We start from the raw sequence: 15,972 nt of genomic DNA, 5'->3' as shown, positions 1-15,972 counted from the left end.
TAAACTTCTATATTCTTGTACTTAAAACACTGCTGATGGAACAAATATTGACTTGGACATCAGTAGTAATTTCTGTAACATCTGTAATAATAATTAAAATTCTCCCGTAGTTCTTGAGGGCAGCAACTGAGTCTGTGGTAACCTCAGTGCTGAACACACTGTTTAATCCCTCTGCAGCCCTGTGAGGGAGATATTAATAGTATTATCTCTGTGCTATAGATGAGAATATCAATGTACTAAAAAAGGTTAAGTGACTTTTTCAAGGTCATGTAGATTCCACTTGCATATGTGAGCCAGTTCCGCCTGATTCCAAAAACCTTTTTCATTATCACTATGCTCTACTTCAAAGAGACCTACCTATCTTGAGATTTCACTCACATGAATCATGCAGATTTTAGGATCATTGGGGTAGATGTTAGCCTCAATTAGGTTAAAGTAAGTTTGAAGTGTATATTGAGCATTCAGTGATGCAGATATGGGAAGTGTTGAAGTCTGAATTTACCAAGAAAGAAGAGGATTAAGGGCAGAAGTCACATGTCTCAGAAGTAAAGGAAGGAGAGGGTTTCTAGGGAGGAGTATGTTTGGATTATTAATTGTTCCTTTTAATCTGACTTCTATTCTAGTAATCTAAAGTTGATTATATACTCCAGGATTATTATTAAGCAAATAATGATAGATTTGCTTATCTTGTTATAATTTTAGTTCCTGTGGGAAGAGAATGAAGCTGCCTAATTGTATCCAACATACAATGAAGGTAAGAGAAATGAGTTTATTGTTATTTTTTAACGTAAAGTGATATAACTCAGTTATGTAGAATTCCTTTTTAAAAGAATGGAAAGAAATCTCTTTTCAGTAATTGGATTAAGAGTAATGGGTATTACTTTCCTAAACTTTCTGCACTTTCTAAAATAACCATAGAGTATATAAGTCAAGAAAAGCTAAAAGAGTTTAAGCACATAGAAAGTATACATAGGCTACTGCCGAGCTTGTCAGATCTTAACATTTTGCCTAATTTGCTTCAGATCTTTTATTTTTAGAACAAAATATTAGAAACAATAGAAGGCCTCCTATGTACCCCTCTTGAATTCTGTTTCCATCCTTTTTTCTCCAAGAGTAAGCACCATCCTGAACTTGGTGTTTAATCATTTTCTTCAATGTTTTTTGGATTTTTTACTATGTATCTATGTATAGCCATAAAAAGTGTGTAGTACTGTTTTACTTTTTTTTTTAACATTATATACATGAAATTTCATTTACAGTAAGTAACCTTCTAGACTTTCATTTAATGTTGTATTTTTGAGAAATATTCATATCCACACATATAGCCCTACCCTAAGTCATAGAATAACATTTTTTTTCCTTTTTGCTATATGGGACTTCGTTGCTGTACGTGGGCTTTCTCTAGTTATAGCTATTCTTCTCTGTGGTACCCAGGTACACATTGTCGTGGCCTCTCTTGTTGCAGAGCATGGACTCTGGAGCACTCGGTTCGGTATTTGTGGCATGTGGGCTCAGTACTTGCAGCTCCCAGACTCTAGAGCACAGGCTCAGTAGTTGTGGTCCACAGGCTTAGCTGCGGTATGTGGGATCTTCCCAGACCAGGGATCGAACCGACGTCTTCTGCATTGGCAGGTCGATTCTTTACCACTGAGCCACCCAGGGAAGCCCTAGGATAACTTTTAAATTAAAATTACTTAATCAGTTTTGGTAAAAATTTTTATCAAATGATAGGTCAAAGAGTAGATATATGCCTAAAAATTGTTTATTTTTCATCCCCCAGCCCCTTCCAGACATTTTAAAAGCCCTGTTTTTCAGACTTAGTGTCCCAAGAATAATTTTAAGAAGCAGTCAACTATCTGCCCTCTTAGCACAGTAGGCAGCGCGTCAGTCTCATAATCTGAAGAAGCAGTCAACTGCCTAGCTTCCATCTCAGAATTTCTGATTATGGGAACTTACTTTAGATACCTAGGAATGTGCATTTTTCACAAGCTCTTCAGTATGGTTCTAATACCATAATTAAAGAAATGTTTCTTAAAAAAAAAAAGAAAAATATTTCTTGATTGGTTAGTGATAGGAAATGTACATCATTGCTTACCCTTTGAGATCTATAGGGTAAGGGGACTTAGTTTCAGATCTGGAAGAGGGGACAGGGTTGTCATTCTCCTTTTACCAAGTCACCATTTGTATTTTTCATCAGAGGTATTATATGCACTGAGTTATCTTAGATCCTATGACCATTTTACTTTTACAAGTTAGTCTGCTTATTTTCCATTGAAAATCATGTTTGAAAATTTGCTTCAATTCTGCAATAACTTTCTTTTAGAGACAAGGTAGTGATTCTTAGAGTAAATTTATTTAATCCCAACCCTTTTTGAAAAAGTTACCTAATATTAAAATACTTCCTTTTCATAAAGAAGTAAATAGAAGGATCACTTCCAAAGATGATATCTAAATATTTCGTCCTGCAGTCGGAAGACAGTTACTGTCCTCCATTCTCTTGTGTCCCTCCTCAATAGCTGCAGCTTGGGTGGTCTCTTCAGGCAGGGCAGAGGTAAGATGAGTTTTCTTCATTAGTTGAGATCATCTCAGATAATCTGAGGTCACTTTTTCACAATTTGCTGCAAAAAATATTTTCAAAGTAATTTTCAAGTCAGTCAGTAGTTTCATTTACTCCCTTTTATTTATTTTTCTATTTTTCATGAAAAGCAAAATTGTTTAACTGCATGTATAAACTATAGTCATTGAAAATAGTTCTTAAAGCTACTAAGTGCTTGAGTTAGTGAGTCAGTCTAGTAATGAAATTGATACCTTTTTGACCTTAGCTTCATCAGCAGTACGGTTGAACAAAAAATTGATTTCTACCCTAATTTGACATCTACCTTTATTTCTTTTTAAATAAAAACAGCTTTTGTGAGATATAATTCATGTACCTTACAATTCACTGTTTTTTTTTTCATTTTTATTTTTTATTGAGATGTAGTTGACTTACAGTGTTGTGCTAATCTCTGCTGTATAGCAAAGTGACTCAGTTATACACATATACATTCTTTTATTCGTTCGTTTTAAATATATGAATCATTGTTTCTTAGAAATTTCACAAGGTTTTTCAGTCATTACCACAATCTATTTAAATTATGAGTTCTTTATATATTCAGGATATAAGTCCCTGATATTTGATACACTGTGCAACTATTTTCTCTCATCTTCTGGATTATCTTTTTATTTTTATTTATTTAGGCCACATTGAGGAGCTTGTAGGCTCTTAGTTCTCCAACCAGGGGTTGAACCTGGGCCCCCAGCAATGAAAGTTTGGACTCCTAACCAGTGGATTGCCAAGGAATTCCCTATCTTTTTACTTTCTTAATAGTGTTCTTTGGAGCACGAAAGTTTTAAAGTTTGATGTAGTCCACTGTATTTATTTTTGCTTTTGTCTCTTATGCTTTTGGTATCATATCTAAGAAACCATTGCCTAACCCAAGATTATAACTTCTTATTCTTGAGTCAGTTTTCTTCATGCTAAATTTAGTTCAGTTGACCTCTGAAGCCAGAAATTATATAAAAGTGAAGATGAAGTACAGTATTTGACATAGCAGGCACTAACTCCAGGACCCAGCATTACTCACTGGTGGGTGGGCACCAGTCCCAGGATCTCCAGGACCCTGATCCTTCCATCCACCAGAGGCAGACACAGGCCCCAAGACCACTGCAGCCCCACAGCCTATCCTGTCAGGACCCAGCCAACACATTAGCAGCCCAGCAACAGTCCTGGGCTCCTACCTCCTGGCCCTGCCTTACAGCAGGCTAGGTCTAGCTCTGGGACACCTTGGGTGCCTCAGCCAGCAGTCCTGGGATTCAGGTCCACCCGTCAGCAGGCTGGCGACAGCTTCAGGACACCAGGGCCCCTGTGTTCAGAGACCTCGGAACCAGCTCCACCCACCAGTGAGCTAGCACTAGCCTGGAATGCCCCTTGAGCCTGGCCCTGCCCACCAGTAGGCTGACAACAGCCCTGGGACCCCGCAGGTCCTGGACTCACTCATTAGCAAGCCAACACAAGCTCTGAGGCACTTTGGACTCCTCAGCCAACTACTGTGGAATTCATCCCTACTCACCAGCAGGCCAACACCAGACCCAGGAACCCCGGCCTCAGAGTGTCTCATCTCAGAGCCTGGCTCTGCCCACCAGTGAGCCAGCACTAGCCCCAGGACACTTTGGGGTTCTTCAGCCAGCTACCTTGTGATCTGGCCCTGCCAACCAGTGGCTGGGAGTCTCCATACAAGGCAGGGCCTGGCCACCAACCAAATTGGGGAGCAGGTCACACCTCCCACACTACCCACGATACTCAGCCCACCACAGTAGAAGGACCCACAGTGAGGGCACCCTTGAAGCATATAGCCCTGATGACCAGAGGCGTGTGAGATGTTGGGACACACAGGACATCTCCCATAAAAGGCCACTTCTCCAAAGTCAGGAAACATAACCAACCTGTTAGATACATAGAAATAAAATCCACAAGTTAGACAAAATGAGACAACAGAGGACTGTATTCCAAACTAAGAAACAAAACCACAGAAGAACTAACTGAAGTAGAGACAGATAATCTACCTGATAAAGAGTTCAAGGTAATAATAGTAAAGATGATCAAAAACTTGGGAAAAGAATAGATTCACAGAGCAAAATGTTAGAAATTTTTAACAAATAGAAAATCTAGGGAAGAATCAAGCAGAGATGAAGAATACTGTAACTGACATAAAAAACACACTGGAAGGAATCAACAGTTGACTAAGTCATATAGAGTAGGAAATCAGCAAGCTGAAAGACAAGATTGGAAGCCAATCAGTAAAAGAAAGGAAAACAGAAATGAGAACAGTTTAAAAGACCTCTGAGACAAACGTCAGGCATTCACATTCTGTGGGTCCCAGAAGGAGAAAAGAGAGAGAAAGGAGCAGAGAACATATTTGAAGACCTAATAGCTGAAAACTTCCCCAACCTGGAAGAGGAAATAGATGTCCAAGTCCAGGAAACAAGGAGAGCCCCAGATAGGCCCAACCCAAAGAGGAACACATCAAGACATATTGTAATTAAAATGGCAAAAATTAAAGAGCAAATATTAAAAGCAGTCAGAGGCTAGCAGCAAGTTTATATAATGAAATTCCCATAGACTATTAGCTGACTTTTCAACAGAAAATCTGCAGGCCATAAGGGTGTGGTAGAGTATATTTAAAGTGCTTAAGGGAAGAACTTAAAATCAAGAACCTACCTGGCAAGTTCTCAGTAAGAATTGATAGATCAAGATAAAAGCTAAAAAAAAGTTCATTACCACCAAACCAGCTTTCAAGAAATGCTAAAGGCACTTATGAAAGGAAAAAGCCCATTGGTAAAGGCAAATATACAGTGAAGGTATTCAAATGACCACATACAAAGCTAGTTAAAAGACAAAAAGCAGAATTATCTTTATCTGTAGTAAGTAGTGAAGGGATACGCAAAACAAAAAGATGTAAAATATAATAGAAACAGTACTCAAGGGGGACTTCCCTGGTGGTCCAGTGGTTAAGAATCTGCCTTGTAGTGCAGGAAACTTGGGTTTGATCCCTGGTTGTTGGTCCTTTAATGGACCAGAACCTGCTGGTCCGGAGTCAACGATAAGAAAGTAAGAGAGAGAAAGAAGAGGCTAATATCCCCTGGGTTACGCAGCCGGCTTCCACACTCCAGGGAATCAGCCAGAAATAGAGAGAGAGAGAGAAAGAAATAAAGAAAGACACCGGGACTGAAGCTCTGATGGAGCAAAGGTGTTTTAATCAACATGGCGTGGGCATATATCCTGTCTTACATTGTAGTTATTCTCAGCAAAGATAAAGATTAAAATTCCAGACTTACAAAACATAAGAAGATCCCTATCAAAGAGAGAGTTGCAAACAATCACCTTTTACCATATAGTTCATAGGAAGGAAGAGGGTACTTATCACCGTAATGAGAAATGCCTGGATTCCTCAGCCCTGGGAAAGGCGTGCCTCTCCTCTTAATTCCTGAACATTCAGGATTTATTAAGGGCCAGAGGGTTCCTGACAGATCCAAAACAGCACACGGGAAGCCTCTTGTTAAATGCTTCCTGACACCTGGTCAGAGAATTAAAGATCCCACATGCCACGGAGCAGCTAGGCCTGCGTGCCATAACTACATGACCCCTTACACCCCAACTTGAGTCTGTGCACCGCAATGGAAGATTCCACATGATGCAATAAAGATCTTGTGTTCCTCAACTAAGGCCCAAGGTAAATAAATATTTTTTAAAAACAGTACTAATGGCTAAAGGTGAATAAATAGAAGTTTGTTAAAATTCATTTGAAATGAAGAGATCAGCAACTTAAAATAATCATGTGTGTGTGTGTGGGTATATATGAGTTTGAGCAAGTTCCAGAAGATGGTGAAGGACAAGGAAGCCTGGCATGCTGTAGTCCATGGGGTGGCAAAGAGTCAGACATGACAGAGTGACCAAACAACCAACATATATATATATATACACACACACACATTTATAAATATATTGCTATATATAAACCTCCCAGTAAGCACAAACTAAAAACCTATAATAGATACACACACACAAAAAGAAAGGAATCCAAACATAACATTAATGATGATCATCAAATCACAAGGGAAGAGGACAAAAGAAGAAAGGATCAAAAACTACAAAAACAATCCCTAAACAGTGAACAAAATGGCAATAAGTACATACCTATCAATAATTATTTTACATGTAAATGGACTAAATGCTCCAATCAAAAGACATGAAGTGGATGAATGAGTATGAGAACAAGACCCACATATAGACTGCCAAAAGACTCACCTCAGACCTAAAGAAACACAGACTGAAAGTGAAGGAATGAAAAAGTGTTTCATGCAAATGGAAATCAAAAGAAAGCTGGGGTAACAAAGCCAAGTAGTAGATTAGTCTTGTATTCAAGTTAAACACTCACTTAACACACTCATTCAGATCATATAAGCCATTAGACTCACTAAAGGCTGATGAAATAATAGATGTAACAGAAAGGTTGAAATCTTTACCCTTCTGTTACTAGAATCCATTAAGAAGTAAAATGTACCCAAGTCCAATACACTTGATCTGTCTGGTAGTGATTCGTAAATAAAGTTAAGATTTTCATACCTTGTCGTTTCCCATAGTATTATTCTTTCTTGAAAGCAAATAGCTTTAACTTCACACCATCGGTCGGAATGAGTGGACAAAAATTTTAGATGGTGTAATGTATTGTTGCTCACATTAATTTAAACATAATTTTCTAGGTGATTAATGATCCTATCCATGGCCACATTGAATTTCACCCTCTCCTCATCCGAATCATCGACACACCTCAATTTCAGCGCCTGCGATACATCAAGCAGTTGGGAGGCGGTTACTATGTTTTCCCAGGAGCGTCACACAATCGATTTGAGCACAGTCTAGGGTAAGAAACCTCCCTGGTGATTCAGGTGGTAAAGCGTCTGCCTGCAACGTAGGAGACCCGGGTTCCATCCCCAGGTCAGGAAGATCCCCTGGAGAAGGAAATGGCAACCCACTCCAGTACTCTTGCCTGGAAAATTCCATGGATGGAGGAGCCTGGTAGGCTACAGTCCATGGGTTTGCAAAGACATGACTGAGCGACTTCACTTTCACTTTAGGGTAAGAAGAATACAATGCGATAAAAGTTATGTGATGAATTTACATTTTTTTTTTAAAGTTATGTGAATGTAGTTTCTCCCTCTCTTCTCTCCGAATATCTTATTGTATAAATTTAATGCCTTTTTCATCTTTTTTTTTTTCCTTTTTCATCTTAACTAAGCACTTAGCACACACCATAGCTGTGGCTTTCACAGTTTGAGGTGTATCATTGAAACTAGCACAAATTTCTTTTTCCTTCTTCACAGTTTCACAGAAGATCTATTCTTATGATAGATCTTAGCAACCTCAGCATAATAATTTTTTTCTATCTTTATCGAGTTGAGAATTTTGACCTTTTTGCTCACTTACAATGGACATGAGTTTGAATAAACTCCGGGAGTTGGTGATGGACAGAGAAGCCTGGAGTGCTGCAGTCCATGGGGTCGCAAAGAGTTGGATACAACTGAGCAACCCAACTGAACTACTCACAGGAAGCACTTCTAGGCTTCTCTTTGGCACATCTGAATCGCTAGATTTACTACTCTTGCACTTTAGGGCAAAATAAGGGTTACTTGAACATAAGCACTGTGAAACATTGATAATCAGTCTGATAATTGTGCTGGTTACTAAGTGGCTAATGTGTGGGATACGCTGGACAAAAGAGTCACTCATGACCTGCTCATGATGAAGCAGAAAAGTATGACATTTCATCATGCTACTCAGAATGGACTGATTTTAAAACTTATGAATTGTGTATTTCTGGAACTTTCCATCTAATATTTTCAGACTATGGGTGACTACCGGTAACTGAAATGAGAAAAATGAAACCAATGATAAGGGAAAACTGCTGCGTTACTTTGGTTTTGTTTATTTGTTTAGAAGCATTTTTAATTAGCCAGAACACAAGCATCTACTCAAATCTTTATTCATCAATAAATACTTATTGGAAAATTTTTCAGTTGCGTCCCTCAGTTGTGTCCCGACTCTTTGCGATCCCATAGACTGCAGCACACCAAGCTTCCCTGTCCATCACCAACTCCCAGAGCCTGCTCAAAGTCATGTCCATCAAGTCAGTGATGCCATCCAACTATCTCCTTCTGTGTTATCCCCTTCTCCTCCTGCCTTCTGTCTTTCCCAGCATCAGGGTCTTTTCCAGTGAGTCAGTTGTTTGCATCAGGTGGCCAAAATATTGTTAGAAAAATTGTTAGACCATACCAAACTGATAAGGTAAGGTAGCAACTGTCTCTATTCTTGTGGAGCTCAAAGTTTATCGGACAAGAAAGATATTTTTCATTTACGAAGTACTTTCAAAAAAAAAAAAGGAAGTACTTTCAGGTGGAAATGTTAAAAGTGTATTTAACATTTGTTGGGCACCATATTTTCAATCTATGTTGTAAACATTACAATTCCAGAAGTTTGCTTTTTAAAAAAATGGGATAAAATTAACAATATAAAAGTTACCTTCCTAACCATTTTTAAGTTTACAGTTCAATCATGTTAAGTATGTCCACATTATTGTGCAACCAATCTCCAAAACATCTTCATCAATTGAAACTCTATACCATTGAGTAGCAAGTTCCCATTTCTCTTCTCCCCAGTCCCTCAGTAACCACTATTCTACTTTCTCTTCTGGTGAATTTGACCCTCATTACAGCTTCCCAGATGGCACAGTGGTAAAGAATCCACTTGCCAATGCAGGAGATGCAAGGAACTTGGTTTTGATCCCTGAATCGGGAAGATTCCCTGAAATACGAAATGGCAACCCACTGCAGTACTTTTTGCCTGGTGAATATCATGGACAGAGGAGCCTGGCGGGCTACAGTCATATAAGTGATTTCGTAGCATATTTGTCATTCTGTAATTGGCTTATTTCACTTAGCATAATTTCCCCAAGTCACTCATGATGGAGCTTGTGTCAGAATGTCCTTACTTTGCTCAGTTAAAAACTGCTGATAGGTTACCCTAAGTGATAGACACTGGGAAATTTTTATTATGTATGCACAGAATTTGTACTTACAAGTACTTGCTTAATTGGGAATTAACTCTTATCCTAAAATTGGCCAAAATGGGATTCTTTTGACATTCCAAAATTAATTTTTTTTCATGTGCAGCCAGAAAAAGCCAACTTGATAAAACATCTTTTCAAAATTCTGAACCTAAAGAAACAGAAGTCTTTCTGGGAGCATTTGCATTTCTCTTCCTGTATCTTAAAGAGATGAAAGTTCTACCTTATCTTAGGCAACCCCCCAGCCCCACTGTGTTCTGTGATCTTGGTTTCTGCTACCTGAAAGTGACTCACATGGTATACATTTGGCAAGCAGTCAGATAGACTGGGAAGTCTATTTGTCTGACTGTGGCAACTCTCAGGAAAATTTGTTATAAAGGATCTTTTTCATCTTAACCTTCATTACATCCTCCTATACACCAAAAGACTTTACTCTCTTAGGCTGTTTTGGGACATAAATTTCTAAATCTTATGAAGGCTGCATCCTTTGCACTCTCTTGTGGGGACGCCTCTTGCATTTTATTGGCTTGAGTCACTGTTAAGATACTACTTGTCAATGACCAGACAATGGATCCTTAAAAGTGGAGAAACTTGGTAAATTGGTAAATTTTTTAGAGAGTATTCTTTATAAAGAGCTGTTTTATTGTTACCTATGAAAAAAATTAGAAGATGGATAGTATATAAAATAGCTATGCCGTCAGTTTAGAACAGACAAAAATAAACAAATTTGGGAAACCTTATTTTTGTAGTGTCTACTTAGGGTTCCCTGACAGATGCTAATAAAAACATTAGGTTAATTAATGTTAATTAGATTGATTAATAGAGAAAAAAGCTGAGAGGAAAGTGAAGAGACTTTTTCCCAAGAAGGTGAAAATTTTAAAGGAATTTGTCCCAACAGGATAAAAATCTTTAATTTTATTAAGAAGTTAGATATTTAAAATGGATGTTAATAGGATTAAAAGAAAGGTTTTGATACAACAATATGTAAGGTTGGATGGGCCATGGGAACCTTCTGTTGGTGCCCAATATTAAAGGGCCCCAAACAAGTCCATTCTTTTTACCTCAGTTTAGTATATATATGTAATAATACTTAAATATATGTTTAAAATATTTATTTATATATTTAGAAGGTTGAAAGAAAATTACACTGAGATACCTGATCAATAATTGTTTGGGACAACAGTTAAGCCAATTAATTAAGCTAAAGGTATTTTTTTTAAAAAGACCTGAGTCCCTTAGTTAACCTCCTCCCTGGAGACCCCAGAGCCTTTTATATAAAAATAGATAAAATGACCAGAGGATAAAAAGGAAAGTTTCTAGAACCCCTTGTAAGACCATAGCTTATGATGGTGTACTAATAAAGGCTAAAGTTAATAGTATAAGAGTTGATAGGATTGAGATGACAGTTTATAAAAATAGGTGTATTTAAGTGGGTTTAATATGTTTATATCTCTTTTTCCTAACTATATTGTGTGTAGACATTATGTCTCCCTGGGGAATGCTTCTCCTCCCTGGTATTATAAGACAGAATATATAAATCCACCCCTCAGAAAATATTAAATATACAAAAAATTCCAAAACAACACAATAGGATTACCTGAACTTACACAATATAATGTAAAAGTAAGGGCTAATATTCATAAGCTAATAATGATCAAAGTAAAGAAAATATAGTTGGGGAAATCAGTCTTTTAATATTATTCAGGCAGCAGACTAGTTCTTTGGGGAATTAAAATCAACTCTCTCTGTCTTGCACATCTCTACAAATCAGAAATACATAACAGCCTATAAGGACCAGAAATGTAATACCAGCTATTACAAAAATGTAATACAGCCTACAAGCTCAGTCAGGTAGACTCTCTGAAACAAAAAGAGAAAAAGAGGGCTTTTTACACTCAAACTGCTGAGAAGGGCCCATAACCCATAGTCTGATTCACAGTCTCCTTAGGGATTCATCATGGACAAATACACATCTTAACAGTCACTCATCTTTCAAACAGAAAAATAACCTTTTCTTTTTTGTTTGTGTTTTGTTCCTTCCTGCTCCGCAGTGTGGGGTATCTAGCAGGACGTCTAGTTCGTGAACTGGGTGAAAAACAACCAGAGCTGCAGATAAGTGAACGAGATATCCTCTGTGTTCAGATCGCTGGTCTTTGTCATGATCTTGGTAAGCAGTTCAAAGAGCCAGAGTTCTAGTGTAAATTCACCTGTCACCTCTCTTTGAAATACAACTAAGAGCAATATGAAAGTTGTGTTCTAATTCTTTAGTTAACATTAATGTAAATTTGCCATTGCTTCTTCCTAGAATGGTTCATAAGCCCAAAGCATTGCTTTCTTTTCTTTTTTTTTTTAAGAGTCTTTCAATGAATTTCCCACGTTGTACCCTTCATTGCAGGTTATATGAAAGGACAGTCTAATAGCGATTTTTTCTTCCTACTGTGTGTTGGAATGTTGTGGATTTGATTTTTCCTTTATCTTTGCTGAATAGAATTGCTGTTTCCCTTCAGTTACTTTGTGAAATCTCTTCTTCTCACACCTAGAATACATAATCTGCTCTAGCAGATTAACAACAGATTTAGAGAACCCCTTGTGACCTATACTCACAACCTTAGTCTTGGGCCACTTAAATCCAATTAAAAAATAAATAAATAAATAAAATATAAATCCAAGTAAAAGAATATCATCTTTCTCCAGAGACAAAGAGAAAAAAGAATGTTCTCTTTTATCACAGGAGTTTTTTCTTCTATCCTTATAATTTATTCCTACTTACTGGAGTAATCTATGTATTTCCCAGGCAGCGCAGTGGTAAAGAATCTGCCTGCTAATGCAGGAGATGCAAGAGACATGGGTTCGATTCCTGGGTCAGGAAGATCCCCTGGTGTCGGAAATGGCAACCCACTCCAGTTTTCTTGCCTAGAAAATTCCATGGACAGGGGAGCCTGGCTACAGTTCATGGGGTCACAAAGAGTCAGACACTGAGCACACACACACACACATTGAAGGATCCTAAGAGTTTGCATGTGCCCTCAGTGCAGGGAAGGGGAGGTTTTTGTGTTTCAGTAGTCAGATAATTGAAGGCATACGGCAGTCTTTTCAGCACGTTCCCTTGGAGATTTCAGTAGGACCAGTATCAGCCTTTGATCATTAATTTAAGATTCTTGCTATTTTGAGAGGGAGCTTTTGGGAATCTTTTACCAATCCCCAGGAGTCTAAACTCTGCAATAACAAGCCTTTATTTATGTACTGAAACATGCAAAAAAGGCCTGGGGCTGGTCCAAGTGAGCTCCCTCTCCCATCTAACAAGGAAGTGTAGGGGGGATTCGTTCCAGGATCCCCTCCAGATACAGAAAAAGAAAAACCCAAAAGCCCAATGCTCAAGTCCCTTATATAAAATTTGTATATAATCCATACACATCCTCTCCTGTGTATAGAGAATTAAATCAATTAATCTAGAATTAAATCAATTCTAGATTACAGATAATACCAATGATATATAAATAACTGCCAGCAAGCTTGGCAAATTCAAGTTTTGCTTTTTGGAACTGCCTGAAATTTTTTTTTTCCCCCCAAATATTTTCTGTCCAAGATTGACTGAATCTGTGAATGCAGAGGGCCAAGTTTAACTCCTTCAGAAATTCTGATGATTCCAGATTTGTGCCTCAGCAAAGCTTCATGTTGATAGATGTCGTGGAATGTTAAGGTCACTTATGAATAAGATGAAGTAGTGATCTCCACTTTTGATTGCCCATATCATCAATGAAAACAAAGATAAGCCCTGATATGTGTATATTTATTCTAAAATAAATTACATACATTATAAAATTTACATAAAAAGGGATGGTTTTAAAGGTTCAGAGTAATAAAGTTCTAATGATTTCCTGACCCTTGTAGATTGTGTTAAAACTGCTTTTCTAACACTACCAATATGTAATCTAAAGAAGCCAAAGTTTTTGTCATTAGCATTCCTTTAGTTACACAGAATTGTCCTTTCATTAAGTTTATGTAAACTCCGGTGACTCAGAGACCCCCCTCAATGGAGAATTAACATTCTTGTATTGTTCTGCTTCCTGTTCTCTTGTTTTAGAAAATAGGAAGGAACAATTTGTTCCTTTTTGTGATTATTTATAAATTATTAATTTCCATTGATATTCACGTTTAACTAAAAAAATTTCTTTTCCACCAATTTACAGTTTTCCTGTTCTAATGCAGCTTTTGTTTTTAAGGTCATGGGCCGTTTTCTCATATGTTTGATGGAAGATTTATTCCACTTGCTCGACCAGGGATGAAATGGACGGTATATATCCATATATTCAATATTTAGTAAAATAAAGACTAAGCAGTGAATACTGTGTTATAGTATACTTCCTGTTATAGTTTTTCAGGGTGTTGCTTTCATTTGATCCTCACAGCAGTCTCTAAGGAGGAAATCATTATCTCCATTTTTGTAAGTGTAAAGGAACTCGAAACTCAGAGGTGTACTGATGCACTAAAAACCACAAACCCTGTGAAATGATAGAGCCAGCACTAGAAAACCAGGTTTCCTAGCAGCTAGTTTAATGCTCTTTCTACTCTGTCATACTATATAAAATTAAAAATCAAAGGCTGACTCTGGCTTTGATTTATTTTGTGTGACCATAAAGTAAAGAATACCAACTAAGTTCTTTGTATAATTACAGATTTGCAGATAGCTAACCCATTTTTCTTCTGGAGAAGGAAATGGCAACCCACTCCAGTACTCTTGCCTGGAAAATCCCATGGACGGAGGAGCCTGGTAGGCTACAGTCCATAGTGTCGCAAAGAGTCGGACACGACTGAGCAACTTCACTTCATTTCAACCCATTTTTCTGGAATCAGTTTTTGAGAAGTAAAGTTAGGTCATCTTCCATTGTTGACTGCACTATATTTGGAACAGAAGAAGTTATCAATACATACTGAACACTTCTTACATGTCAACCACTATTTATTCTCTCGTTTTTAGAAATGAGAGAATTATAATTCATCTTAAGTGTGTTGTCTAGATCTTCATTGTACAGTTCAGTGAGTTTTGATAAGTGTATTCATCCATGCAGCCACTACTCAAGTTGAGATGTGCAATATTTTCATCTTCCTGGAAAATTCCTGTGTGACCCTTTCTAGTCAGTTCCTACTCTCCCCATAATCATCACCTTCTAATTTTTATAAACAGATTTGTTTTGCCTGTTTCTAGACTTGATATAAGTAGAATCCTATAATAGGTACTGTTTTGTCCTGTTTGTATTGATGCAGTAAATTATTTGTCCCTATTCATTGCTGAGGTAATAACCCATTGTATGAGTAAGTCACTATTTGTTTATCTTTTCTCCTTTTATAGAATTTGGGTTGTTTTCAGTTTGGGGCTGTTACAAATAAGGATGTTGTACATGTTACTATACGTGATTTTTGTGGAAAATATTTTAATTTGTCTTAGGTTCATTTCTCCTTACCTAGTAGTAGAATTGCTGGGTCATCAAGTAGATGCATATTTAACTTTCTTAGAAATTACCAGACCTTCCCCATTTTACTGCCAGCAATATGAGAGTGCCTGTTCTTCCATGGCCTTACCAACTTTTAGATTTTTAAGTTATTCTTTCTATTGAATGTTATTCTTTCTATTGACTTTCTATTCTAATAGTCTCTTGTGGGATTTTCTCTTTTTTTTTTTTTTTGGCACTCTCTGTGGTGTGTTAACTTGCATTTCCTGTACTTTGTCACTGATAAATCTTCTTTTGTAAAGAGATTTTCCATTTACCCATTAAAAAAAATTGAATATTTACCTTTTAGTTATCAATTTGAATAAATATATATATAGTCAGATACATGTATTATGGATAATTTTTCTCCCGTCTCTGACTTACCAATTACCAATTCATTTCTTTAAGTTTTTTTTTAATGTGGACCACTTTTAAAGTCTTTATTGAATTTGTTATAATATTGCTTCCATTTCATAGATTTTTGGGGTTTTTTTTAATTTGTTTTTTGGCCACAAAGCCTGTGGGATCTTAGCTCTCTGATTAAGAATTGAGCCCACACACCTTGCACTGGAAGGCAGTCTTGACCACTGTACTGCCAGGAAAGTCTTAGTTCATTTCTTTAACAAAGGTGGCTTTTGAGAAAGAAAATTTAAAATTTTCATGAAGTATTCTGGTTCTTCCACCTAGTAAAAAGGATAGTTTTTTTCCAGTTCTGCTGCCCTAGGGCCTCCCTCAGGCTAAAAGCCATAAAAGAATTGGAATGTTGTCCACAGCAAAAAAGAACTGGAATGTTTCTCTTCGAAGTGTTTCCTTCCCTCTAACTC

At 37.3% G+C, this 15,972-nt stretch overlaps 2 protein-coding genes across 4 annotated transcripts in view; one reads left to right on the top strand and one right to left on the bottom strand.

Moving 5' to 3' along the window:
- TLDC2 (TBC/LysM-associated domain containing 2) overlaps positions 1-15,972 on the bottom strand; it is a 59,688-nt gene that overhangs the window by 3,785 nt on the left and 39,931 nt on the right. The window lies entirely within an intron of this gene.
- Positions 1-15,972, top strand: part of SAMHD1 (SAM and HD domain containing deoxynucleoside triphosphate triphosphohydrolase 1) — a 65,084-nt gene that overhangs the window by 12,310 nt on the left and 36,802 nt on the right. For both annotated transcript variants that reach the window (XM_065921953.1, XM_065921952.1), the window contains exons 3-6: positions 703-754; positions 7,300-7,460; positions 11,711-11,826; positions 13,883-13,953. In XM_065921953.1, coding sequence (XP_065778025.1) covers positions 703-754; positions 7,300-7,460; positions 11,711-11,826; positions 13,883-13,953 — 400 coding nt within the window. The remainder of the gene's footprint in view (positions 1-702; positions 755-7,299; positions 7,461-11,710; positions 11,827-13,882; positions 13,954-15,972) is intronic.

The sequence above is a fragment of the Muntiacus reevesi genome, chromosome 2 (assembly GCF_963930625.1).
Source record: "Muntiacus reevesi chromosome 2, mMunRee1.1, whole genome shotgun sequence".
NCBI classification, from domain to species: domain Eukaryota; kingdom Metazoa; phylum Chordata; class Mammalia; order Artiodactyla; family Cervidae; genus Muntiacus; species Muntiacus reevesi.
This window is presented reverse-complemented; position numbering and strand designations above follow the sequence as displayed.